At 46.1% G+C, this 26,572-nt stretch overlaps 1 protein-coding gene across 1 annotated transcript in view; it reads right to left on the bottom strand.

The window, feature by feature from the left end:
- Nucleotides 1-26,572, bottom strand: part of PAPPA (pappalysin 1) — a 225,619-nt gene that overhangs the window by 148,507 nt on the left and 50,540 nt on the right. Inside the window, exons 3-6 of the mRNA XM_031450304.2 lie at nt 24,635-24,780; nt 20,146-20,439; nt 12,682-12,874; nt 6,159-6,280 (exon numbers count right to left, since the gene is read on the bottom strand). Of these exons, the coding sequence (XP_031306164.2) occupies nt 6,159-6,280; nt 12,682-12,874; nt 20,146-20,439; nt 24,635-24,780 (755 nt within the window). The remainder of the gene's footprint in view (nt 1-6,158; nt 6,281-12,681; nt 12,875-20,145; nt 20,440-24,634; nt 24,781-26,572) is intronic.

Genomic DNA, 26,572 nt, shown 5'->3' with positions numbered 1-26,572 from the left:
GTCACAACATAACAGGAATCACCAAAATATGAAAATTAGAAAGCCAATTTGGGTGGGAAAGCCATTCCAGCTAAAGCTGTTGATGCCTCCAATGTCCCTGCCTCTGCCCAGCCAAGGGAGAAGAGAGATGCCCAGTGGAGATGGAGAACAGAAGGGAAACAGAAGAAAGTAAGGGGTAGGGATGGAGGTGGGGTGGGCAAGAACAAGGAAAATTCAAAGGATTTTTTTTGACATAACACATCAGAACAAGAAGAGATGGACGTAACTCCATGATCCCCTCCACCTCTCCTGGGCCAGGTTCATTGATTGCTTGTAGCAAACGCTGGCTAGAAGAGACCAGCAGTTTAAGTCAAAGGCACAAATTAAGACTCCTACCGAGGCTGAAACCTTTCTTCCCGTTCACTCTCCAACCCAAAGAGTTCCCAATTCTCTTGACTTTGTGGGTTGTTGGTACTGCTATCACTTATTCTTTCAATAAGCTTTAGTGGGGCCAGCATTTTAATAGATTATGAAGCACATCCCCTGGCCATTAATTTATCTGATTCTTACCCAAATCCTGTAAGATAGTTACCATTTGTCTCTGTTTTGCAGCTCTGTTTCACTCAATGCTTAACACGGTGCTTGGCCCATAAATAGTGAACACAGTGGATGTTCAATACGTATTTGCCAAGAGAAGAATCTTCTGTCTTGTTAATACGGAGTTAAAAAAAAGAAATTAAGGCTCCATGGAGTATTAGAGCCTGCTGTGTGATGGCGAGTGCCAGGTGAACATTCCACCGCCCTCCCTCCCCCACCCGGGGCTCTCCTGGAACTGGCAAGGGATCGCTCTCTCCTCCTTGGAGAAAATGACTGTCAGTGGTGGGAAGCCACAGGAGAGCAACGATGACAAATCTGTTTGGCTCATGCTTTCATCCCCGGTTTCTTGTTAGTCAACAGAGGAACCAAATGCTTTTCCAAAGGACAGGAAAGTGAGCCTGGTCATTATGCTCAAGTAAGTGAACAGGACTAGAAATATTAGCAAACTGTGTGCTTGCTTGGTTATCAGAGACAAACGTTTGATGTAAAAAAGTGCCTCAAGGGGTACTGAGTCCAACCCATCCCCCGAAGCAGTGATCCCTTTAATAATACTGGGCTTCACGCACTGACCATCCTCTGCGCGCGGGGCGCTGTGCCAAGTACGTTACATGCCTCAGCTCTTTTCATCCTGGCAATAAGTCTATGATGTAGGTTTTATTAAACTCATTTTATGGAAGGGGACACTGAGCCTCTGATGGTTAAGTAATTCCTTGGTGGGGAGTAGAATACTATGTGATACTGTTGGTCCAGAGAGAGCATGTCAAGCTTTGAAGGAATGAACAATGTGATAAAATACAGCTCATTGTATCACCTCCCGTAACGGTGCCTATCCCACCAGGGTACTATAAACCTCAAACGGGACAGAATATTTAATCGATGCTCACAAATATAGTAGCTCTGTTCTGAAACATAAGGAAGAATTAACAAGAAAAAGCTTGGGAGAAGAGGTATTCCAAGCAAAGAGAACAGTTGAGAGATTATGAAATAAGATGACTGTGGGTTTGAGCGCAATGGGAAAGCAGCAAATGGTGAGGATGACGAGCTAAGCAGAACCCAGATTAGGAAGGGTCTTGTATGTCACTTTAAGGAAACTAAACTTTATGCTGAGAGATGGGGGGAGATACGGAAAAATTTTAAGGAAGCAAATGAAAGTTGTCCTCCAGAAAAAACAATGTTTAGAGTCACAGATATATCCATCCATCCATCTATCCATCCATCTATCCATCCATCCGTCCAACCAGCCATTCAAAGAATAAATATTGACTGCCTGGTCTGTATCTAGTGTTCGGATGTCATCCCTGGAAAAAAAGGTTTTGCAGACAGGGTCTCTGCCCTTGAAAAGCTTCTAGTCTAGTGAAATCAGTTAAGAAACTGCTGTACTAATGCAGACAACACACACCTATCACTTGTATAAAGGGAACATCAGAGGAGATGAAGACAAATCAGAGTCCATAAGGAGGAAAAATGGACACAGCTGGGAAACTGGATGTGTGGTGCTAAGTCTGGGAGAAGGGGGAAGGGGAGGGGAGGGGAGGGGAGGAGGAAGGAAGGTACAAAAGTACTGATGCTTCATTTCTGATATATTTTTGTATACATGGTGACCAAATGAAGTTACATGTTCGTATAAGCTATCCGCTAGAAATGAGGCCATATACGTGTGTGAATATTTTTACACATACGTATTCTGATTTAACTGTACGTTTATGACAATCTGTACAGACATCTCTCACATATCTTTGTGTATATACACTGCAGCTGTTGACACAAATATAGCTATAAAAACTTGGTGCCAAGTTTTTCCAGATGGATACTTCAGCATACCTGAAATATTGTGGGCAGAAACATGGGGAAAACACTCACACGAGTAAGAAGAAAAGAAAACAGTGAGTGCCATCTGTTAATCGCTCATGGAAAACCCAGCAGTTGCAGTGTATTTTATGCCCGCATAAGTGATCTTAACAGAGATTTGAATCGATCAGATCAAGCTTTCTAATTCCTGAGCTACAAGTGTACCATGGTATCAGATACCTCAGAAAATATTCATCTGTGAAATACAGCTTTTGCTCAAGAGATGGGAAAATACAGTTTCTTCTGAGTACAACCACTTTCTGTGGCCAAAGGCAAGAATTTCTGTGACTATATTCACCTGAAGTCCATGAAATGGAGTTAATGGAACATAGTGGACTTGCAATAAATATCTGTCCAATGAAGAATCTTCTACCTTGTTAATACGGCGTTAAAATAATGAGGTTGCAGCTCTGTGGACTATTAGAGCTGGAAAGGACGTTTGTTCTGTGGGTAAGATGCTATCTTCAGAGAAGCAAAGTGACTCACTCAAGGGCAGAGTGCACTGATGACTGGGTTCAGACCAAGATCCCAACCTTGTCATCCTCCCCACCGCCACGCTCTTTCCCCAACCCCAAAGATACGTCTGGCACTGCTCATGGATTGGGGAATTTTATGTTAGTTTGGGAAGTCCAAAAACTTAAACACACAAAGATAAATAGGATGAAAATGAGTTGAGAAATAAATTGTAGAGTTTGGCTCATGGAAAAGTTTATTTCTTCAAGAATATTAAAAGGGTCTGAGCCAAATGGATCACAGAGCCTGCAATAGGATGATCTAAAAAAAGACCAGTGTCTTTTCCTGGCCTGCATGTACTAAATTTGCATCTCCTGAAGGAAAACCCGGGGCTGCGGGGCTTCCTCGGAGGCCTGAGTCAGCTCGGGGAACCAGGGGGCTCAGTGCTTCCGGTGGAACTCTGTCCTGCACGTCATGTGTTAAGGGGCTCAGGGACGTACCAGGAACACACTCAGCCAACTGACAGTTTGGTTGGACGGAGGTGTGGGAAGACGTTAGGAAACTGTTTCATTCCTTCAAGTGGTAGAACACACCAAGATGATTTTAGCCAGAAAAGTCTATCAGGGAAGAGTCTTGCTACATGTACCTCCCAAATAGCTCTCAATTCCATCGACTTTTCTCTACTGTCATTGCCAGGGACCTCACGTAGGCCACCACCATCCCTCTCCTGGAATCACGTAATAGCCACCTGGATGCTCCCTCTCCTCCAGTGAACTCCTCCCCCAGTCTCTTTGCCACAGAGCAGCTCAGGCAATCTTTATAACAGGCACATCTGACCGTGTCTCAGCCCCCTGCCAAGACACGTGGCATCCCCTCACTGCCGTCAGTATAAATCCAAACCCATCTCCAGCTGCTCATTAGACGTCTCACCCCAGTCCACACTCCCTAGGCCACACCTTTCTCTTTGCACTCCAAACCCACTGAAGTTCTTCTCCTGTTACTGAAGAGCTCTTGTTTATGGGGGTTGTATCTATCAGCCGTTACCATATTGTGAGTTAGAACTGAGAAACTTTAAAACACAAGAACCCAGAGCAGGACAACACCGCATGCCATGCAGCCTCTGGAAGGTCCCACTGTACGCTCAAGAGAGGATGAGAGTGACAAAGGTAAACAACGTGATAGTATTATTGTAAAAATAACTTTGGACTTTGAGGACACGCTGAAAAGCCTCAGGAACCCCGTAAGCCGCCAGCTCACACTGAGAAAACCTCTACATATGTCAAACTTCTCTCACCTTCTCAAATGTACCTTGCTCCCTGGTGTGGTGACTTTTCCTGGGGCGGGGGGGCCATGAGTCTCCGTTCAGAGTGGGGTCCCCTTCTTACCATGCTTTGTACTTCTAACTAACATGAGCCTCCACACATCCGAGGGTCACCACCCGCTTGCTGACCTGACTCCCCATTAGAGGGTCAGCTCTGCCTTGTCCGCGTGCCTAGCATGGGCAGAGATGAGACCGGTGCACACACACAAGCACAGTCAGGTGGAAGAGGTGCAGTCCTTCTTCTGTAAGGACCCAGCAGGATTTCAGGGAGAACTTTCCAACAAATGGAGCCACAGGAGGAAGGCCAAGGAAATCCACAGGCTGGTGTTAGGAGAGCCTCAGGCAGGGAGGGCACAGAGGGGATTCCCGCGCTGGGTGGGAACCAGGCATCCCTTCCAAGTCTGACAGCCTGGGACTCTGTGAGGCTGAACGGAGGGCTTCTCCCAGACATCCCTCGCGTTTTACATTCCAGATGGATTTGTTTAGAGTTCCCGAGTCTGACTCTCATTTTTATTTTAAGCTACTTTGGAAGATAACAGAGTACAGTGCGGTCTTTTTTCTCCCTCACTTCCCTCTCTGATCCCTCTCCCTGGCTTTATTCTATCTCTGACTTTTTCTTTGTTAACCTTCTTTCTAAACATATAAAGGAAAATGGAGGCGTTCTCGCTGAACCTCAGTGAGGAGTCAGACTCCGCTCTCTGTGCTGGACTGGGGTCCCCACCCAAAGACAGTTGGCATGAGCTGGCCTGTGTGCACAAAAGCACGAGAGACTGACAGGGGGTTTCCAAGCGGAAGTCTCTGAGGACAAGGGAGGGCGAGAGGAGAATATGGGGTCTCCGTCAGCCTGCCTTCAGGGGCTTGACCTGAGCCCCAAAGAAAGAGACGTTGCAGAAGGAAACAGAATAGGCAATTTTCCACGAGATTCTCTAAGCTGCCTTGCTTCAGGGCCAAGTGACACTGCAAGAAAACACTGGGTGAAAGGCACTTCCTTCATTTCTATAGAAAACCTGGTGGATGTGGCAGCGAATGGTACTATTAGGGAGCACAGAGATTACTGGCCCCCTGGCAAGGTCTGGTCATGGGTGGAGCCCACAACACTGGCAATCGTGAGACACTTCCTTCAAGTGTTTTGCTGATAAATGTATCTCCAAAAAGAGGTTACATGACAGGAAACTGAGCGGAATAGTTGTGACACGTATGGGAATGCCCTGGGTATTCCCAGAGTTAACGGAAGAAGAATCAAAGGCTAGTGATGCCTTGAGGCCACCAAATATGTGTACTGATTCTAATGTGACCTCGTTTGTACCCACAGGCTGTCAGAGGCTCGGGTGTACATAAAACACACACATACTGTGTTATATCAGGTGTGTGGCCTTGGGCACTTACTTAGTGTCTCAGGGATTTTGTTTCTTCATATGCAAAGTGGGATAGCACACCCAGAACAGTGCAGGTGCTCAAAAGACTTGTGTTGAATGAATGCATGAATACTGGCCCTGACGAAGGGGAAAGGGTACAAACTTCTAGTTATACAGTGAATAAATTCTGGAGTTTTAACATACGGCATGGTGATCATAGTTAACAATGCTGTGCTATACACTTGAGAATTGCTTAGAAAAGAGATCTTAAATGGTTTCATCAAAAAAAAAAAAATTGTGAGGTGATGGATATGTTAACTAACCTCACTGTGCTAACCACTTTGCAATACATACGTGTATCAAATCATCAAGTTGAAGTTGTACACCTTCAACTTACACAGTGTTATATGTCAATTATATCGCCATAGAGCTGGGGGGTGGGGTAGAAGACAAAAAAAAAAAAAAAGGACTACTGACCTTGCAGGGTGATCTTAAGATCAAATAAGATAGTATGTGGAAAAGACCATTAAAATTATAAAAGTACATCTACATCAGAAGAGTTCTTTGCACACTCAACCTGCAAAAGAGCTTCCAGGCCGGCTTACCTTCTGCTTCGCGAGGACTCCAGTGTCCCGATGGGCCACAGGGCATCGGGGAGGAGGCATTGAAGGCAAACTGCACCAGGATTCTCCCCTCCAGGCAAAGGTCACATGCTGATCCCAATTCTCTAGGAGGCCAAGGAAAGAAGGAAGATGCACCGACTTAGGAACAGTTGACTGAGCTCCTGACTCCACTAAGCCAAAGGCAGAGTTTACAACACACCTGTGTTACCCCATCCTCCCCTCCCTGTCTTTGCCAGAGCCTCCAGAATATGACCATAAGTGAAATTCCTCCCTACTGCCCAGCAAAGACCTTGTTTGGGCCTCAGTGGCTTCTGTTCTGGTGGTGGATACACTTCTTTCATTTTAACCAGCCCAGCATCAACAGGTCGAAGACTTACTACATGCATTAATCTTCATTTTATCAGTCATCGAAAGTTCCACTGAAGATTTGATACGTGCTTGTGAGAAAGTCTTTAGTCCCATCCAACCTCAAATTGTATTCTTTTAACAGTATCTGTCAGGTACCTACCATGTGCAGGAACCATCCTGCACCCTAGGTATTAAAGAGGAAGGGGGCATGGTTCAGTTCCCTCAGCTGAAGATGACTGGGCTGAACTAGACGATGCCAAAAGAACCTTCCTGCCCAGACATTCTGAAGATGGATGAGTCACTCTCTGACTGAACAGTCGAAAGCAGTCTCCTTACCATGCCATCTAATTCATTTTAGCAGTTTTCTAAGGGGCAAGCTAACCCCTCAAGTGGACCAGCCCCAGAAGTGGAACACTACGGTGGCTCCCCCTACCATGTAGTGTCCTGTGTATCTGGATTCAATCTGCCTTTAGCCACACGGCCTCTGGGATCCTACTTGTCCTCCAGACTTGGCCTCTGTTCAGGAGGCAGTTGCAGGGAAGGGAGAAAGATAAGCCCTCTCCTTGTGTACCAGAGTGAGCCTGAAATGCTGCAAATCTGAGCAACTCTTGTAGCAAGACTGGGAAGGGAAAATGTCCAGAAATGTCCCAACCCAACCCATTATTTCTCAAAATGCAGTGCTCCTGCCAATACCTCTTTCCTAAAGGAATCGCTACTCTTTGGCTACCTGGAAGACATGATGGAGGAATCCTATCTCAAGCCTTAGGACTGTTCCTTCGCAGGGAAGCTCTGCAGCCCCTGGGTTCACGTGGGGAGGCAGAATGTGTGTGTGAACACCACAGTCTGCTGGTGCTCCCCACTCACCCTCCACCCGGCTGACAGGGAGCTCAGCCCCAAACCAAATCTGAACAGTTCACGCCCCTGCTTCTCGGCTTATACAGTGGCCAGCGTACATAGTTTAATGGGTGGATAGATGAATACCAGCCACTCTGACATGTTGCTAAGACTCATGATTAACCTAGTCTAGACTCTCAAACTGCAGATTCTGCATCCCCAGCTTTATCACTGCAAATATGAAACCAGACACATAGGTAGAAATTTCGCAAGCACACTAATATTCAGTGACAGGAGAATGATTAAATGGCCTAAGATTAATCTGCTCAGTGGAATGGTAAGTGGGTATTACAAAAATATTCACAAGAATTATTAAATTTCATGGAAAATGTGTTAGCTAAAATGTTAACTGAAAAAGTCATTCAAAACTGTATCTCTAGGAGCATCTCAGTGCTATTCAAATAATCTTAACATGACACAATATTACCTGCACTAATTTTGGGGCGGTGGAACGCAGGAAGACTCCTCCCTCCCTATTTTTGTTCCTTCTGGTTTTCTGAATTTTCTATATATGTTCAGCATGTATGAAGTACTCCTGGACTAGCAATAATAACAATTATACAAATATGCCTGTAGGCAGGGAATGAGGAGGAGCGAGAGAGAGATTGCTCAGCACCGCTCTGCAGGGCAGTTCCGTTACAGTGACCACAACCCATGTGCTGCAACCTAGAGTCACATAATGGGCTTTATGATGACAATGAGATTAAAAACATCCTGGGATGGAATCAGGGGTCGCAGTGACCTTAATGGCAACTGGGCCTTTCCATTTCTTCAGATGCTTTGTTTTGGATGATACACATACAGTCAACACAGTCACCTGCACCTCACTGAGTTCTTGACACATCCTAGGTTCCCAGTAAATACTTTAAAGAGTGGACAAACCATCATCCACCAGACAGTAAATGTGCCTTGTTTACACAGAGCCCCACAAAGTGCATTCCCTCATGTTCAATCACTGAGTCGCATGTTCATTCATTACTGCATCTGTTCATTCGGTGGGCAGTCATTGGATGGCCTCTGGTTACCAGCACATTGTAAATACCAGACACTGGCCATCCAAGGGCGAGCAGTTTCGGTGCGGTACCTGTCCTCGCGCAGCGTGCAGATCGTGGGCGCAGCAACCCATAAACAAGTAAGCAAATAGGTATCAACTACAGATCCAGTAAGTTCTGGAAGGAAAGTGGACAGATAACGTAGGAGAGAGTAATGGGCTTTTCAAGACTGCAGTAATCACGGGAGACCTTCGTGAAGGTATGGAGAGAGAGGAAGAATGACACAGAGTGGGTGTAAAGCAGTCTGGGTTCAGTCTCGAGGTATGTAGAAGACCTAAGGAGGAAAAAAGGGCTTGGTCCATAGGGGCCCTAAAAGAAACCTGTGTGGCAAGAGTCACAAATGAAGGGAAGAGCAGTAAGAGAGGCAGTTGGACAAGTAGGCAAGGGCCAGATCATGGGAGGTCCTGTAGACTACACGTAGCTTATATGTAAAAGTAGGGAGTGGCATGATCTAATTCACATTTTAGAAAGACCAGTCTGAATGATGAATGAAGAAGAAACTGGGAAAAGAAGGCCAAAAGCAAAAGCAAAGTCAGTAACTAAAAAGCAATGGTGTGGTTCTGAGTATGGTCGGTGATGTTCCCATTTTATAGGTAAGGAAACTGAGGATAACGAGTACAAAGTAATTGTGTCAAGGTCATGGCTCAGAGAGGCACTGAGTCAATACAGGCTTTACCAAAATCAGGCTGTATCCTACGCATTGAGAGACTGCATAATACTGTGCTTCAAACCTCTGCGGTAGATCCTGAAGATAGAATCAAGATGGTCTTTACAATCTCAGAACTGGCACTCTGGAGGATTTTGCCTTGTGCTTCTAACAAGAAGTGGTGACCTCATGCTGCATTTTCAAAACTTGTTTTTACAACTTTCAGGAACATCACCCTTGACCTATTGGCAGGTTTCCATTCTTCTACCTTATTGTTGTACAAAGAAACCATAAATCCTCTGAGTTTTTAAAATCCAGGAGTTCTGCTTTCCATAACATAACACAGACACACAGACACACACGTATATACAGGCTGAAATTATGGAAGTACAGGATGCTAACACTGGAAGAGATTGTCTTTCTTACCCAGGTTCCATGAGAATCAAAGCTTAGAGCTCCAAGTCTAGTCTGTCCGATACAGCAGCCCCCATCACATGTGGCTATTTAAATTTAATTAAAATTCAGTAAATGTAGAATTCATTTCAGTTCCTCAGTTATACTTGTCACATTTCAACTGTTCCATAGCCACAGTTGGTTGGCTAATGGCTACCATATTGGACAGTGCAGGTACAGACCATTTCCATGATTGCAGAGAGTCCTATTGGACAGCTCTTCTCTAAGGCATCTACTGTATATAGTGAACTAGCCTCTCTCCTATGCACCTAGAATGGTACCAATTATGTACCATCCTTATGAGAATTGAGCAAATAGTTACTCAAGTCATTTTCTGTGTTCTAAGATTTGGAAAAGGAACCTAGTTGAGAAAGGCTAGGTTCCCTTTAGCTTACAGATCAGAAAACTGAGGTGGAAGAGGAAGAGGAAATGGATGAGGCTGCAAGGATCTCAGACCCAGGTCTCCTGGTTCCCTGTCCAGTGTTCTTTCCAATACACCACAGTCCATTGTTCAGAAAACTGAAACCATCTAGTCAACATATGTTTGCAAGACAGATAAAAATAAAGGAGTTAAAAAAGCCCAGGGTGGCCTTGAATTATTTATTCAGTTGCCCATGTGTTCGGACACAGGCTGTGGGAGTATCTGAATATGTTTTTTTAAGGAAAACCCTTGTATTCTCTTAGACCACAGATGTGAGGAACAGCAGGAGGACATGAGGATGGCCAGGGGCGAGAGGTTGGCATTGATGGATGTAGTGGAAAACACCGGAGACTTTGCAGGTAAAGAGAATTTTCAAGTAGCTCAAAAGCTCTGGACAACTTTGTACAAGATGGGAGCTACTATTTCTTGAACATAGAGTATGTGTGCTAGGCACATCACAGAAATCATCTTGTTGAATTCCCCACAGAATCCAAGTGAAGCGGGCATGGTTAGCACCTTTTATGGAAGAAGACTCAGAGGGTCAGAGAGGATCATAGAGGTGAGATGACTTGCCCAGGGTCCCATAGGCTGGGAGTGGTGAAACTGAGAAGGGAACACAGACAACCCAACATCAAAGCTTGTGCATTTTGTACTAAGCCAATTTCCAGCGTGAACTCTGTGTGCCTGGGAGAGTGACAGTTCCATTTCTTTACAACAATTTATTGAACTTGGTGACCTACTTCCTTTAGCCATAGACTATGGTCTACCTAGCTGTTAACCCTCATTACACGTTTCTAAAATGTCAGTTTTAATTTAACATATGATAACTCTGTTATGAAATCTTAGAATGAACAGAATAGCTATTGTATGAGCCTCAAGCACCAACTGACTATAGGTTATTAAAAACATATTGATCGAAGCTGAGGGCTCTGTGTAATAGAGACATATCTCATTACACAACAATTAACCCTCCAATGGGTTTCCAACAATCAGATGGTATTTATTTAATGGACAATAACTGCTTTATGAAATGCAAATTGAATACATACACAGGAACCTTCATTTACAAAACTTCCATTTTTAAGTGGAATCAAGGCCAAGGCTTGACCAAAAGTCTGATACTCCTCATTGCCACAGAAAAAATAAATAAATGTATGGGTTGCTGGAAAGGCTGCTCTGAAGTGTCACATGAGGTTTCCCAAACCCAGCTCCGAGCCCCAGTGAGGACGGCTGGGGCAGAGGAAGGCAGGTGTCTACAGAGGGCCTACGGAGTGCATTTCTTTTCACATTCACCCAGCTGTCAAAGGAAGGTCCTATATTCAGGCACTGATAGCAGTGTGGAAAACTGGAGCCCAAATTTAGTGTGGTGCCATGATCTAATATAGTTTTTGCACACATACGCACACTTCTGCTTGTAAATGAGAGCTCCCCACCACTTTCTGTGGCCTTGTTGAGAGGAGGGGTAACACCTCTTCTGTAATTCGAGTTTTGGAGGGACTTAATGAAAGACAGGACAGCCTGGGATAAGACACTGAAAGGTGTGAGTTGAAGTCCAGCCCTATCACCTTCCATGGGCTCTTGGTCAGATCTCTTCGCCTCTTTGAGCTCCAATCCCTGACTCACCTGGCAAATGAAGAAGCTGGTCCTTTTATAAAATTACTAGAAAGATGAAATGAGACTCTGTCTGCAAAGCATTTAGTGCAGAATTGGGTGCAGGGTAAGCACTTGATAAACACCGGCAACCACAACCATAGAATAATATTCATTAATTATGAGCTGGTTATTATTTCCACCATCATTAACATTGTACCATTGTTACCAGATAAGACATCCCCAAGAAGGGCTGGGGGGAGAGGGCAATATACTAATCCGCCTGAAATCATAGCCAAGTTCCATCCAAAATAGATGTCAACATCTTAGCATGCTCTCATAACCCTTTACAACTCCCTAAAGCCTGAGCTCCTTAGGGGCTCCCAATGCTGAAAGGCACCCCAGGAAACTGCTTGATTCAGGTCTCTACCTTCCAGCCACTGAGGCATCATTAGACCCACTTTTCAGCGGCAGAGAATAAGACTGGGAGGGAAAGCGATTCACTGCTAGTAAGTGATAGACCCGGGAGCTGAACTGAGGCATCTCGAGCCTCAGTTTATCATCCCCTGATCTTCTAAACATTCTACCTTCAGTTCTATAAAGCAACACTAGGCACAGGCAAAGATTCTAATTGTACAAATATATATGTGCATGCGTATAATGCACACATATGTACAAGCTCGTGTGTAAGGCACCCTTCATATACAACATGCATACGAAGGTGTTTGCCCATTAACCAGAGGCAATTTCAACTCTCGCGTTCATGGAGGTGAGGCCAGTACCTCCATCCCAGGGGAGGTTATGGCAAGAGAGGTTTCAATGTTTTTAATAATGAAGCCAAACATTCACTCACTTAAAATATGCACCATTACTTGCTGATTTCTATTAGCAATCACTCATTCCCTGACCTCCCAACTCTACAACATGCCCACGTGGACCAGTCGCTGTACTAAACGTTGCAGGCACTCATTAAATAAGATCAAGAACCAAAAACACACTGAAATCCCTCTTCCGAGGCTGCTTCCCTTCCAAGTCTGCCTCTTCTGATAGGAGAGAGAGAGAGAGAGAGAGAAGGATCGACACTTCACAGGCCATACTCACCTTTCAAAGAAGTGGCCATCGATGGGCGGGAACCACTCCAGCGTCACGGAGTCGGTCGTGTGGCCCATGACCTGGGGGGCGAGGGCGACAGGCGCCGGCTTCCTGGAGGGCTGCCAGCTCTGGTACACCAGGTCCAGGTAACAGTGCATTCTGGCGACTTGATTGGGCGTGAAGGAGTCCGTGCAGTCGTCATCTGCAAGTGGGCAGAGGGAAAGATAAGAACCTCGCTGCACAGGCGGGCAGGCAAGAGAATGATGACGTCTCCTGGTGGCCGGAGAGCCAGCACCCCGGCTCTTGCCAACTCAGAGCTGGCCTCTTCCAGTGCTCAAGAGTTAATGGTCTGTGAACAAATTAGTGCAGTCATCACTTCTGGAGACAGGTGAGAGGGAACAGGAGGAAGGGGAGGGTGGATGGAACTGAAAAGGCATGTCTGAGCCTGGAGAGGGAGCGGCCCAGAGATCATGGCTAAGGACAAGGGCAAGACAAGGGCAAGACAAGGTTCTTTCACGGGTCCCCAAGCCACTGGTCAGCAAGTCACCCTTACCCCTTCTCTCCCTCCCCTCTCATTTAGTACCTCTCATTCCTTCACTCATTTTGTTCACTCACTCACTCATTTGCTCGCTCCTTTACACACTCACTTGTTCCTTTGCTCATGCCCTCAGGTTTGTTCAACCGCTCACTCACTAAGTCTGCTATTTACTGATGCAGAGATATATTCCTTCCAACAAACCTTCTGAGCATCAATTACATATTCTCTGCTCTGAGCCAAGGGTCATGGAAACATAAAACATTCTTGTGCTGAGGAGCTGCCAGTCAAGTTATAGGGTGAAGACCAGTTTATTGTATGGGTCAAGGTGGTTACAAGGCTGCTCAAGTCTGCGACGCTGACCACTGATGGAGAGGAGACAGCACACTGGGGGAGTCCGGTGAACCCACGAGCCTTCTGAAGAAGGAGGTACTTGAGGTCCACTAGGCTGCATGGCTAAGACTGGGAAAGAAAGTGGAGGGGCTGCGGGAGAGGGAGTTCAGGCCCACAGAGGCGTGGTGTCCTACGTAGTGAGCACAGGCCAGAGCGTCATACAGGCTCAGACGTGGTCCAGGCTCAGTGTCCATGGCGGGGATACAGGACAGTGACACCTTCTGCGTGTGGTGCTGTCACTGGGACATTTACTGTGTGCCCAGTACCAGCCAGGCATGGTACACTGTGCTGCGGACACACAGAACTCTCCTACTATTCTGGAGAAAATACTATTCCTCCATTTTACAGAGGAGGACACTGAAGCTGAGAGAGGTCAAGCTACTTTTCAGAGATGACAGGGCTGGGGGGCAGATCTGAGATTCGAACCCAGGCAGTCTTGACTCCAAGGCCACATTTTGAATCAATATGAGAACTTCTTTCTGAGTGCACAGAAGAAAAAATTGTGGGCAAAGTATCCTGCAGGTGCTTGATAAATGGGAGTTGAGTCTGAGCCTGTGGGGGAAGGCGGGCTGGAATACAATCTCTTAATGTCTTTCGATCTAACGACCTTCAATCTACTCTCTCCCTTCAAGGATGCGCAATGAAGGCCATGACCCGAGACTCGCCCCTCAAGGAAGATGTTTGCCTCCGTCCTTCCCTCCAGCAGCCCCATTCAGCTGCCCCAGGGGCAGAGCGAGGCACTGTTTTGGCTTGGTTTCCAAAAACACCACTTCCCAGAGGTGTCTGCCTGGTCAGGGTTTCCGCAGCTGGACCCCAGACGGAGGAGCACGGGGCTCGCCAGATCTTAAAATAAACCCGCCACTGGGAATCCTGCAGCATAAACTCACTCCCCTTCATCAAACAAACAGAAAATAAGTTTGGGCAGGTGCTGGGCAGTTGGACATGACCTTGAGAATCCAGATTGGGGAATGGACAGGGGTGTGAGGAGGCTGTGCACAGAAGCTGCCTCTGGTCCCCTTCACAATTTCTGACAGTCTCTTTCCAGCACCCTGGGGAGGTCTTCCATACACTTGGAGGAAGCAGAAGAGCCCGCTGTCCTGTAGCAAACACTCTGACCAGAGTGACCAAATGTCTCTCAAGCCCGTATGTAACTCCCTGCATACCAAACATCCTATGCGACCCCACTGCCTGAAGAATAGCGTCCGAAGGTACTCAAATGTTTAAGAAGAACTGGATGGTCGGGGACGTTCTTCTTTGTGACCGTGAACTTTGTACTTCATCCCGAAAACTTTGGAAAAGTCACTGAGTAGGTTAGAGGAAGGCGGAGGGCATGACGGCTAAGCTAAGGAAGTTAGGGGCTATATACGTAGATACATGCATGAGGAATTTGGAGTCAACCGGGCAAGTGATCTTATGCCCACGGTGCCTCAGCTTCCCCGGCTGTGAAGTGGAGATGATGATGACGATAACCAGGTTGCTGATGTCAGAACGCCGCTGAGGGTTACACAGAGTGCAGCACCAAGAGTGCTGCTAAATGCTCAGTAAACGCTCACTGCCTCGTGACTCAGAGTAAGTGCGTGTGTGCGTGTGTGCGTGCGCACTAACGTGTCTGGAGTGTTGGAAAACTGGAAGCAGATAAAAAAAAGAATGTAAAATATTCATTCTCCTTGATCTAGCAACATCACATTTAGGAATTCAATCGATAGATATTCATGAACAAACGTGAGGAAAAGTATATGTACAAGGATGTCTTTTGAAGCATCACTTATATAGTGAAAGTATTAGAAATAACGCATCCGTCTATTAATTGGGGGATAACTGTGTACTTTGAGGCACACGCATAGAATAGAATTCTAATCAGTCATTTCGAAAAGAAGGAAGCAGCTTTAAAGCTCACATCCCTCATGTATAAACTGGGCACATTTAAATGCACCCACCACACAAGAGTTGTGGTGAGGAGTCAATGAACTGGAGCTCATAAAGCACTTATCAAGATAAATGGAGAAGAAAAACAGCATTTTTTTCCCTCTCTATATTCTGATTTGTTTGCTTTTCTTCTCCCAAAGAAATAGCAGTTTCCTTTTCTAACTTAAAAATTAGCCATTCCCATGTCTGTCAATAAAAACGTTTAAAAAATGGATAGGAGACAGAACCTGGTAGGAGAACAAAACTGTGTCTGAACTTTAAAAGCTGAAGTCGGAAAACGCCCCTCCCAGGGTAGCACACCCAGAGACTGAGCCGCTGTCGGGATCTTGGGTGAGGCACCGGAGGGCTTCTGTTTATCACAGACACTCTGCCTCGATTAGCTGATGCCTCTGGGCAGCCCCTCTGGGCTTCCTGCCGCCACACACTTCCCCTCCTGACATCCGTGGCCACCTGATCCTGGGCTCTAGGACCAGCCTACCCATCTTACTCTTCTGTCTCCAAGCAGAAAGGACACTGGGGATTTCAGTATTCCAGGAGCCTGCACCAGTCCCCACAGGGTGGATACAGTGCCCTGAGTTGGCTAACTACACTCTGTTCTCAAGAACACATTTCCACCTGTAGCTGGAAGGCCACAGAGCATGGAGGAGGCTCAGGGCCTGAACTCAGGACCTCCACCCCCCGTGGAACCTCGGGCACAATGCTGACCCCGGAAGCCTCACTTCCACCCACTGTGAAGTACAGAATCACGATGCTACCTGCCTCCCACAGCTGATGAAAGCATTTCACAAGCTAACCCATCTCCAGTGCATGAACAACTGAGCTGCCCTTGGTAAAAGTCCCTGTCCTTCTGTTGTTTTAACAATAATGATCATGATAATAATAGTGACAGTAATAAATGGTTATGTTCACTGCAGAACATTTGGAATGTGCCAAGAATGTTACAAAGAAATAAACATTACCCTCAACATTACTGAGAGATAATACAATTAACATGTAGTATGTAAGTATGTGTGGATGGATGTGAATATCTATGGTGAATTTCTATAATTCCTATCATCGCAAAAATATCATATATACACTTGTGATGATACAGGATATTATGTGCCAGGTCCTATACTATACATTAGCCTCTGGGCTGTTTTCACATTAAATAGTTAACAAATAATCCTACTAATTATCATCTATTGAGCACTCATGAGATACCAAGGGCAGTGCTAATTCCCTCCCCTGTATGATCTCACCTACCATCATGCAAGGTACGTGTGATTATCCTTCGAGTATCGATGAAGTAACAGAGAAAAGTGACTTGCCCAAGGTCAAAGCACGCAGAGGATTCAAGCTGGTCCCCACACTCCAAACTTCATGCACTGAGCCACCGTGCTACTCTGCTGCTCTCCGTTTGTGCCCCTCTACCGTCTACTACGTCATCCTCTGTGACCACATAATGTCCTGTCACATGGGTGCCTTGAGATTCACTTCAGCAATCCACTCTCTTCAGACCTGCAGGAAGTTTCTAATTTTTCACATACAAGCATTTTTCCCCACTCTGCCTGGCAGGTAGTAAATGCCCGATTAATATTTGGAGAATTGCTAAAAACACTGAGTAAATCTTTAAACTCAGCCACTGAGAATTTTTTCCCTTAGGACATATTCCTTCAAGGCAGGACTGCTGGGTCAAGCCTACGTGCCTATTAGAAGGGACACACAGAATGATGGTGACAAGACACTTGCCCCCGTAGGCTAGGGCAGGCCTGGTTTACACACTCTTGAGGAGGCCGGGACCGGAGCGTCCTCCTGGTGTGCTCCCCGTGGCCGAGTCTCTTCAGGAAGCAGAATCTGAGCTGCTGCCTTTCTGCCTGCCCGGGGAACATCCAACAGCTCAACGTGACCACACGTGCCTGGTTCTCCGGGAGGCCTGCCCCCAGCACCTGCCTGGTGTCTGCTTATCTGAGTGCCTGGGACTGTCTCAAACTTCCCCAGTATCAGGAATAGAGCCAAACAATTACTGCTTAACACATAGGCGCCGCAGTAAAAGGCCTGCCTTGTTTTTTGCTGTGTGACCCTGGAAGAGTTACTGAAGCTCCCTAAGCCACACTTCCTCCATCTATAAAATGGGCACGGCAGTAACAGCACTTACCTCCTTAGGTTATTCTGAGGATTCAGTGAGACAAGCCTAGGAGGTGTTTCCCCCAGAGTCCGGCACATCCTAGGCATTCAACAATTACTGCAGTCCTGCCTCCAGCCACGTTCAATTCATTAAAAACTGCGTAAGACTCACAGTTCAGTTCCTCGGTCTCACTCGCCGCGTTTCAAGGGCTCAGTGGCCACAAGAGGCTAATGGCTACCCTACTGGGCGGCAGAGACGCAGAACACGTCCACCTTTGCAGGAAGTCGGAGCGCCCAGGACGGAAGGCGCTCGAAGCAGCTGACCCGGCAAGGCCCCGCCCCCTTGCCTTGATTGCAGACCCCTGTGCATCTCTCTCCCAGCCCTGAGAACCTGATCCTGCTCTGCATTTTGAATTTCATCCAGCTGCTTTTGTCACCTCATCTATCAGAGATCCTAAGGAAAACAAACATTTCAAAGCTCGTGGTCGCCTTGAATATGCTTTTGTGGGTGTAAGTTTGTTATCATAGCTCAGTGAATTAGTTCTGCTGTTAATGGGTCACTGAGCTGAGGGGTTCCTTTAAAAAAACAACGGTAAATCAATCACCCTTTAGATCTGTACAAAGGGGAACAACAACAACAAAAAAGATTTAGTTTATGGGGGTCTGGTAGCTAGTGGCAGCTCCTGGCCCCTAAGAGGCCGGCAAACTTCCAAACTCATGTGATTGTTTATTTTCCATGTGCGTCGAGCTGGCCAAGGAAAGGTGCTATAGAAATGGAACGTAAGCACGGCTCTGTGAGGGGACCGGGCACCGGATGTGGGATGTAGGCTTGGCTGGGGGTGGGAGCCCAGTGGGAATCTGCTTTTGAGGAAATACCCAGCACTCAGGTCTTTTTTAGGGACCTAAATCTAAGCGCTATTTACAGTGCCAAGGGTGGGTACGGACCTTACCTTTCAAGAGACCTCAGGTGTAAGTTGTATGAACCCTAAATGGGAGAGGCCCCAGAGGTCATCAGCCCAAATGGGAAACCAGGAAGATCCTTTGGTGATCATCCAGTTTACTGGGTTTCAGGAGGGAAAGCCTCTCTCCCAGTGCAACTGAGGCAAAACCCCACCAGAAATGGAAAACGGTTGGGGGAGCTCCCCTGGTTAAAGCAGAGATGGAAGCCTGGAGTCCCACTCACACAGCCACCCAGGGCAGCCCCCCGCAGCATCTCTGTGGGGGAGAGTGTGAAATCCACCCAAATGGCTCAATGTCCCCATCAACCGTCGGCTGGGTCTCATTTGATGAGCAGCACAAGAGTAAAAGGAAAAAAAATACTTAAGAGTCCAATACTTATAACCTGGGGCCAATGGCTTCAGTCAGCCTCTGTTTTGTCCTCTGTGAAATGAGCATAGTTCCTACCCCATAGGTTTACTGTGAGAATTAAATAAGATGGTGTATATTAAAGTTCTTTATGAACAACAAACTTTATACAAGTAGAAATACTGTTATTGATAAGAATCAATTTTATATACCTGTTACTGGAGAACTGATTCATTTTCTTCCCTCCCTGCTCTGCCCCCTCCTTTCCTTCCTCATGAGCATTTATTAAGCATCACGCCCTGTGCCAGGTGCTGAGAATACAGTGATGTATTAGAGGCAATCCCTGCCTTCACAGAACTCGCTTGTCTTGGTGGGGGGGAAGAGACACCTGAACTGAATATTGTAATAGAATTTGATGGTGGGCAACCACGTGCAATTTTGTAGATCGTGTGTTATTCAAGCCTTACTGGCTTTAAAGGGCCAGTAGTGAGGGCTGTGACTGCCCTATGGAAGGGATATCTTGTTCTAATTTGCCAAAGATGTGATAAGGGTTAGAGTGGCCTTGATATATGCTCAAAGGAAGCATAGAGCATCCTAGAACCCAAAGAATGAGTCCTTAACACCGTTACTATTGGTATAAAAAAGGGTTTTGAAAGGATATATGCAGTTAGGGAAAAAAAACGTATCTCATGTAATAATTACATATTTGCAAAACCAAAAGCATGCTATTTTTTTTTCTGTAGTAAAACAGTAAAGGAGCATGTGAGAGTTTTGCGTTTCAAAAAAAAAAAAGTTTCTATCACCACCAGCTTAGAAAAATATAGCTGCAAAATAAGAAGGAAACTTGGGAGATCAATTCCAAAGATTCCATTTTCTTAAGAAAAGTGGGACCCAGAGAGGGGATGTGACAGACCCAAAGGCATTAGGTGACCTTGCAGCAGAGCAAGGACTTCTCCCCAGGTTTCCTGCCTTTCAGTCCTGGTCAGCTTCCTAAAGTGCCTTTCTGAGGAACTCCGAGAGGCCATATCTTCCTTATACCCCTGAGGTTCTCACGGAAGGAATACTACCCAGATTATTTGGGATGAGGAATTGCTGGGATGAAGAAATCTTAGAAAAGGCAAGCAGCTCGCTCAAGGGTGCTCTGAGCCAGGAGTGTAGGCCATGTCTGACATCCAGCCCTGAGCACCCTGCAGAGAGCGGGGCCTTACCTGCGTAGCTCATGAAGTTGTTGAAAGGAGTGTTGAAGAAGCTATTAAAGCCACAGGTGTCGTTCCCTGGCCCCGGGTCGCCGCAGAACTTGTGTTTTGGGGCTGGGTTGGTGTCGCTGCAGAGGTCTCCAGTCTCAAAGGAGGGCTCTGTCTCCATGCAGGGGTCACTGCAAGACTGGATTTCCGAGATGCCTCGGAAGATGTGGTAGAGGCCCAGGCTGTGCCCAATCTCGTGGATCATGGTGTGGGTGTGCCCAGGAGTGCCGTAGAAAGAGGGATTCAAAACGATGCCACCTGCGAGGGGAGAGCCACAGCGTCAGGCAAACGGGGCACCCTGCTTCCTGATGCAGGGGCCCCCAAACCAATCCAGGGTAAATGTGGGTGCTGCCCAGAGTACCCACAGGCTTCTCCGCCTCGTGACAACCCCCCTGCTGAGAGCTGTTATAACTTGAGATGAATCACTGATTAAGTAGGGAGGTGTCTCAGAAGTCATTTTCTGCAATCCATTTGTGATTCCATCGAAGACACCAGTGCCTAAGAAGTGCGTCAACACACCCAAGGTGATTTCAAACTCCTTAAAAGCAGTGGCATGATTCGAATTCAAGGTCTTTGATTTTTGGGCTAGTAGGCATTTCTGCCGTAACTTCTTAGGAAAGAAGGCACAGCCTGGTTCACAAACATTCCACACACATCTGTTTAAATGAATCCCTCGTGGCCAGGCACCTTGGTTCTGGCTCTCATTTTGCCTTCACTAAGTCTGTGAAGTTGAGCAAGTCAACCGCCATCCTTGAATCCGTTTCTGCAGCTCTGTATACCTGATGACAGTATGCATTCATGCAGGCCACCACCATGGCGTGCTCGCCTTTGCAACACTGGTCACAGCAGCCAACATTTCTTGAGCATCTGCTATGTATCCTCAGGCCCTCTGCTTAAGTGTTTCATGTGTATAATCACACCTGATCATCTCGCAACTCAATGAGAAGAGCACGGACTGACAGAGAGTTCAAGTAACCGGCCCATGATCAAGTCAGTAAGTGGGAAGCTGGCATCTGAACCCAAGATCCTCGGGTTCCAAAGCCAGGGAGTTTAATCTGAGTTCTGCTGCTAATGCTGACCACAGGGCCCAGAGTATGGCATCTTGCTAAATGTAAGTTGAGTATTTGCTGAACGCCAACCCAATTAAAGGAGTTTTGTGAGGTCTAACTAGCCACGGGTAAGCAGCCAGCCCAGCACCTGACACACAGCAAGTGCCTTACTTGCTGTCTGATCACTCGCTGCTCCAAGGGTGTCTCAATAACAAGCAGCACCAGCATCCCCGGGAGGGTGATTAGACGCTCGGAATCTCAGGCCCCACCCCAGACTTACAGAATCAGAATAAGGAGTTTAACAAGAGCCCCAGGTGCCTTGCCTGTATGTTCCAGTTTGAGAAGAAATAATCTACCCCACGTGTCTTAAAAGATTGAATGTGGCTTAATTGGGGCAGATGGATGGACCAGATCTCAGTAAAATCGATGGATAAGCATGGTTCTCATTTCATTTTTAAGCCTTGGAGAAATACATATAGGCTGGCAGAGAGATATTTCAACTGTAAAATCCTAATGTGTTTAAGGGAAAGTTAAGATTCAAGTCCGAGCAACCTGCAAGCAGTGACTCTAAGTGCAGAGCAGCATCTTACAAATGAATGACGGGAAGGCAGGGTCCTGTTGATTTGTACTGGCGAGCCTGGAGCAGGCGTGAGGGGAGTTTTATCTCAGGCTGAACTGCAGGGAGGGTGAGCTTGCTTACTCATGGGGCTCACGGAGTCTATTAATTCTGCACTGCTCAGAGCCTTCCAGCACAAAGATAAAGATGTATGAGAGGGTGTGTGGGGGTGTGCGTGCACGCGTGTGTGTGTGAGAGCAGGGGCAGACAGAGGCAGGGAGGACGAGAAATAGAGACAGGAAATCTCTCTCAATTATTTTCTGTCAATCATAATATGAAACATAATCCCCTTCCCACCCAAGGCTTTTTCCAGGGACCATGGTGTAACAGCAGGAAAAGAGAGTAAAAAAAAAAAAAAAAAAAAAAAATGTATATATATATATATATATATATATATATATGGTTCTAATAAATTGGGTTTGGGCCTTCTGCAGAGGAATTGTTTATTATCAACACGTCTCAGGATGGGGAGGTGGAAGCCAACTGGAGTTAGCCTGGCATAGGTTGCAATCTTCATTGTATTTCACGCTGGCTGTGTGATCTTGGGAAAGTGACTCTGCGTCTCTGGTGAGCTCTAAAATAAACAGCTACCATAGTGCCAATGATTCTCTGTCTCTTTATGAAGCTTTAACATGGAGGTAAATGGGGGAGGGGGCAGGACCCCACAGGTATTTCCCTGGATCATGGCAGCATGGTCGACTTAACGTCCAGGCGGGCTCTGTTTGCTTTACCTCATCCCCTCCCTCCCAGCTCTCCCCTTTTCACAGAACAACAGCACAGAGCTTGAGCCCTGTTTCACTGCTTCTCTTAAAAGGTGAAATAGCTTGAGGCTGACATCATCCTGAAATACTATAACATGCTATGGATTTATAGCCTTCTGTATTCCTGGTCCTGAGCCAGTCCCTGAAATTCGCGGAATTGTCAGGAGTATTTTTCTCCAGCGTTAGAAGCCCGCTGCTCAACCCTTCTAAGACTCTGATCACGACCCTTTTGGTGGATTTTTCCAAGAGGACAGAATTTTCAGCACGGAGAAGGGTCCTTGGAGGCCACCTGCTCTAACCTATTCATTTAAAATGGGAAGAAACTGAGACCTGAAGAAGGAAAGAGACTTGCCTAAGGCCATCCCGCTGGGTTAAGTCACAGCTGAGAACAACCATGTATTCTGGCCTGGAGCCGGCAAGATCCCCGGACATCATGGAGGCACGCCATATGAGCTAATCAGCTTCAGCTTGCCTAAGCTGCACATTCTCTCCTGCCCAGCCCCTGTCTGCCTGGGTCTGCCTGTCTGCCCGTCTGTCTACCCACCCATCATCTGTCTCAGGGTTTCTCAACAACAGCACCATCGATATTTTGGGCTGGATAACTCTTTATTGTGGGTATTGTCAGAGGTCTGGCAGCATCTCTGGTTTCTACCCACTAGATGCCAGTAGCTTCCCCCCATTTGTAAAATCCAAAAATGTCTCTAGATATTGCCAAATGTCTCCTAGGGGAAAAAATCCTCCCCTCCACCAAGAATAACTAGATATTTATTTCTGTATCTATCTCTACTTACACAACCACAAAGATGCGTGCGCTCACACACACACACACACACACACACACACATTAGTTTCACTCTTTAAAAGGACTAGGGAAAGAGAGTGGTCTAGAGAACTAAGTCTAGAGTTTGACTCAGCATAGCTTTATTGTTTGAAGTTGCCGTGTCCTTCATCTCCAAGATCCTGTGGATTTAAAACTGCTACTGGACTCTGGCTGTACTACTGGGGGACTAGACAGGCCTGAGGAAAGATCCAGCAACATCTCTCTGCTAAGCCCTACCATTGTCAGGAAGGTACTCCCTGAGTCATCAGTATTCATTAGTGTAAACAGTAGGAACATTCTATAAAGGGGACATAGCTAAATAAACTGCAGTGCCCTCACTCAGTGGAATATTATGTGGCCATTAAAAATCTCATCTTTAGAGAAATGGACATAACCCAGAGAGATGCTTTCTCTTGTGATGTTAAGTGGGAAAAAAAAACAACAAGTTGGATGGGAAGTAATTATATGAAGACTGTTGCAACATGGAAAAATGTAGACAGCATAATATTAAGTGAAAAGAGAACAGAAAATTGCATCTATGCTATGATTTCAAATGTGTGCAAGTTAAAGAATGCATGTCTACGTATAGCCACGTACTGGAAGAAGGCATGGAAAAGTTAAAATTACAGAACAACAATGTTTGCTTACAGGGCCTGGTTCAGAAATCATTGTCATTTCTGACTTTTGGTGATTAGTTTATATAAACATATGTCTTGTTTATGGATACGCATAATTTGAATTTAAGAAGGGTTCCTGATGGTGGTGGGTGGAACACGGAGGAACAAGGAGTTCTCACGAACTCTCTCTTGCCTCTTTGGTGTCTCTCAAGCCAACCCATGACCGGCTGGGCCAGCTCATGGGCTGAGAGGCAGGGGCAATAAGGAGAAAGCCAACAGTGAACAGAGTTGGAAACTTAAATTCCAATTGTGGTTCTGCCGCTGATTTGTGTATGACCTTGGGCAAGCCCCATTCCTTCTCTGGATCTTAGTTTCCCCACTAGTAGAACAGGGTTAATAATATTAATTTATTTTTCAGAGCACTGCTTGATGGTTGAAAGATAAGGAAAGCTAAGGAGTTTTGAAAAATTAAAAAGTGATGAGTAAGTAGGTTGTTCACCATCACCACCACCACCATCATCACCACCATCACTACTAAATGTATTCCTGTGCTAATCTAATTTCTTCCTGAAGAAGTTTCTAATTCTCACCTAAGTGCATTAGGGCCTCCTTGTCCCACGGCCAAGTTGCTACTCCCGCCAATTCTTCCTCCGAAGAGTTTGCAAAGAAGATATTGAGGTGTGTTGATCCATCCAATCTAAGAATGTTCTTCAGCTCATTAACATCCAAGTATGCTCTGTAAGAGAAAAAGAACCTTGGCTGTCATCACCATCAAATAACAAGTACTCCTACATTAATTGAGTCACTGTGTGCCAGGCACTTTGCAAAACACTTTATAAACATCACCTCATTGACTCCCCCAATAGTAAGGGAGATGATCCCATTTTACAGATTAAAAAAAAATTAAATCCATTAAAAAAAAGTCCTTGTGATTTTGAGAAACTTGAAGGTTGCTCAGCTTAGAACAACAGTAGGGTTCAGTTTAGAACCTAGATTAATCTCAAGTCAACATCTGTGCCCCTGAGGACTCTGCTGTATTGACTGATGACAGAGCAACATAATGTGGATGTAGATCAGGAACAGGCTATGAAAGAGGTAACGTGTATTCTAGTCTTGGCTTCTTCTCTATTTCATTCATTCACCGTGGACCTCAGACCATACATTTGGCAAATACAGAGCTACACTAGGAGGCCTGTTTTGAATCTCTATTCCAATCTTGCAAGGAGACATTATTACTCTGTTCGCAAGATAAGCAACGTGTGGTCCAAAGTGATGAAACAGGTTGCCCAACGTTGCAAAACTGGGTTTCAAGGCCAATTCCGTCTAGCTTAGAAACTTACTCTCTTTTCACTGAGGTGTTATCTGACTCCCATAGATGATTCTGCAGCCTGTAAGCCTCTGTTTCTTTGTCCATAAGATAAAGATGAAGGGATATTGTATTTGGGGCAGCTGCCATTGTATCTAGGGTACAGACTGACCTATTGGAAAAGTGAATTAACTCCCCATGCTACAATCATAAACTCTTTAATACACTGAACAAGGATACTTTGGAAAGAGAAAGAAAGGGTCTTTGCAAAGACACTGGCATATCCGAGGTGCTCAATAAATGCGAACTCTTCCCTTGTGGCGTACAACTCTCCCATCAGACTAGTCACAAGCATGTTATCCAGTGGGTCATTTTCTAAACAGAGAGAGGTATCCGGCTCCCCTCTCATGCTTCTTCAGTCCCCATTTTATGTCCGTCATCATGCAGATTAAGGATCCTTATGAACAGGTGATACTCATTTCTGGAGTAAAGTTGGAAATGAATCAATGAATAAAAACATACATAAACAAGCAAGCAGGCAGCCTGCTGTCGTAAGTGAGATCAAGCCTATGAATAATGATATTTAATGTCTGCTGGGCCCTTCTATGTGGTCCGACTTCGTGTGGGTTATCTTCTTTAATCTTAATAACACTGAGGTAGGTGGTATTATTATCCCCATTTTCCAGAGGAGGAGAAAGAGGCTTACAGAACCTTCACACCTTGCTCAGGTCACACAGCTCGTTGGAAGGGCTTCCCTTTCCTGTAATGCTGCCTCTCCATGGGGGGCTGGCACAGAGCCTGGCCGGTAAAACACGAATGGCGCTGCCCTTCTCTTTCCCTCCTGGAGTCATAGAAGAACCTCCCCGTGTGTGAAAGAGTGAAGTCTGAGATCCCCAGCGCGGCCTACAAGACCCTGTCTGCCCCTTTGGCCTCATCTCTCTCCAAGGCAGAATGAGAACTCACAGTGAATTTCCCACTGTGTGTAGTCAGCAACCCCCATGATGCACTAACCTCAGTGCATTTACTCGTGCTGCTCCCTCTGCCAGAGACTCTGCTCCCCATTTTGTCCTCTGATGAACAAATCCAAAGTCTGTTCTGGTACCACTCCTTCAGGAAGACCTCCCTGATTCCCATCTCCCCGGTACCGCCTTGACTGTCTCTGTACTTATCCACCTCCTCTTCGCACACACTCTCGCAACCCTCCAAACGATCACATCACCTG

Source organism: Camelus dromedarius, chromosome 10 (assembly GCF_036321535.1).
Source record: "Camelus dromedarius isolate mCamDro1 chromosome 10, mCamDro1.pat, whole genome shotgun sequence".
Lineage (NCBI taxonomy): Eukaryota > Metazoa > Chordata > Mammalia > Artiodactyla > Camelidae > Camelus > Camelus dromedarius.
This window is presented reverse-complemented; position numbering and strand designations above follow the sequence as displayed.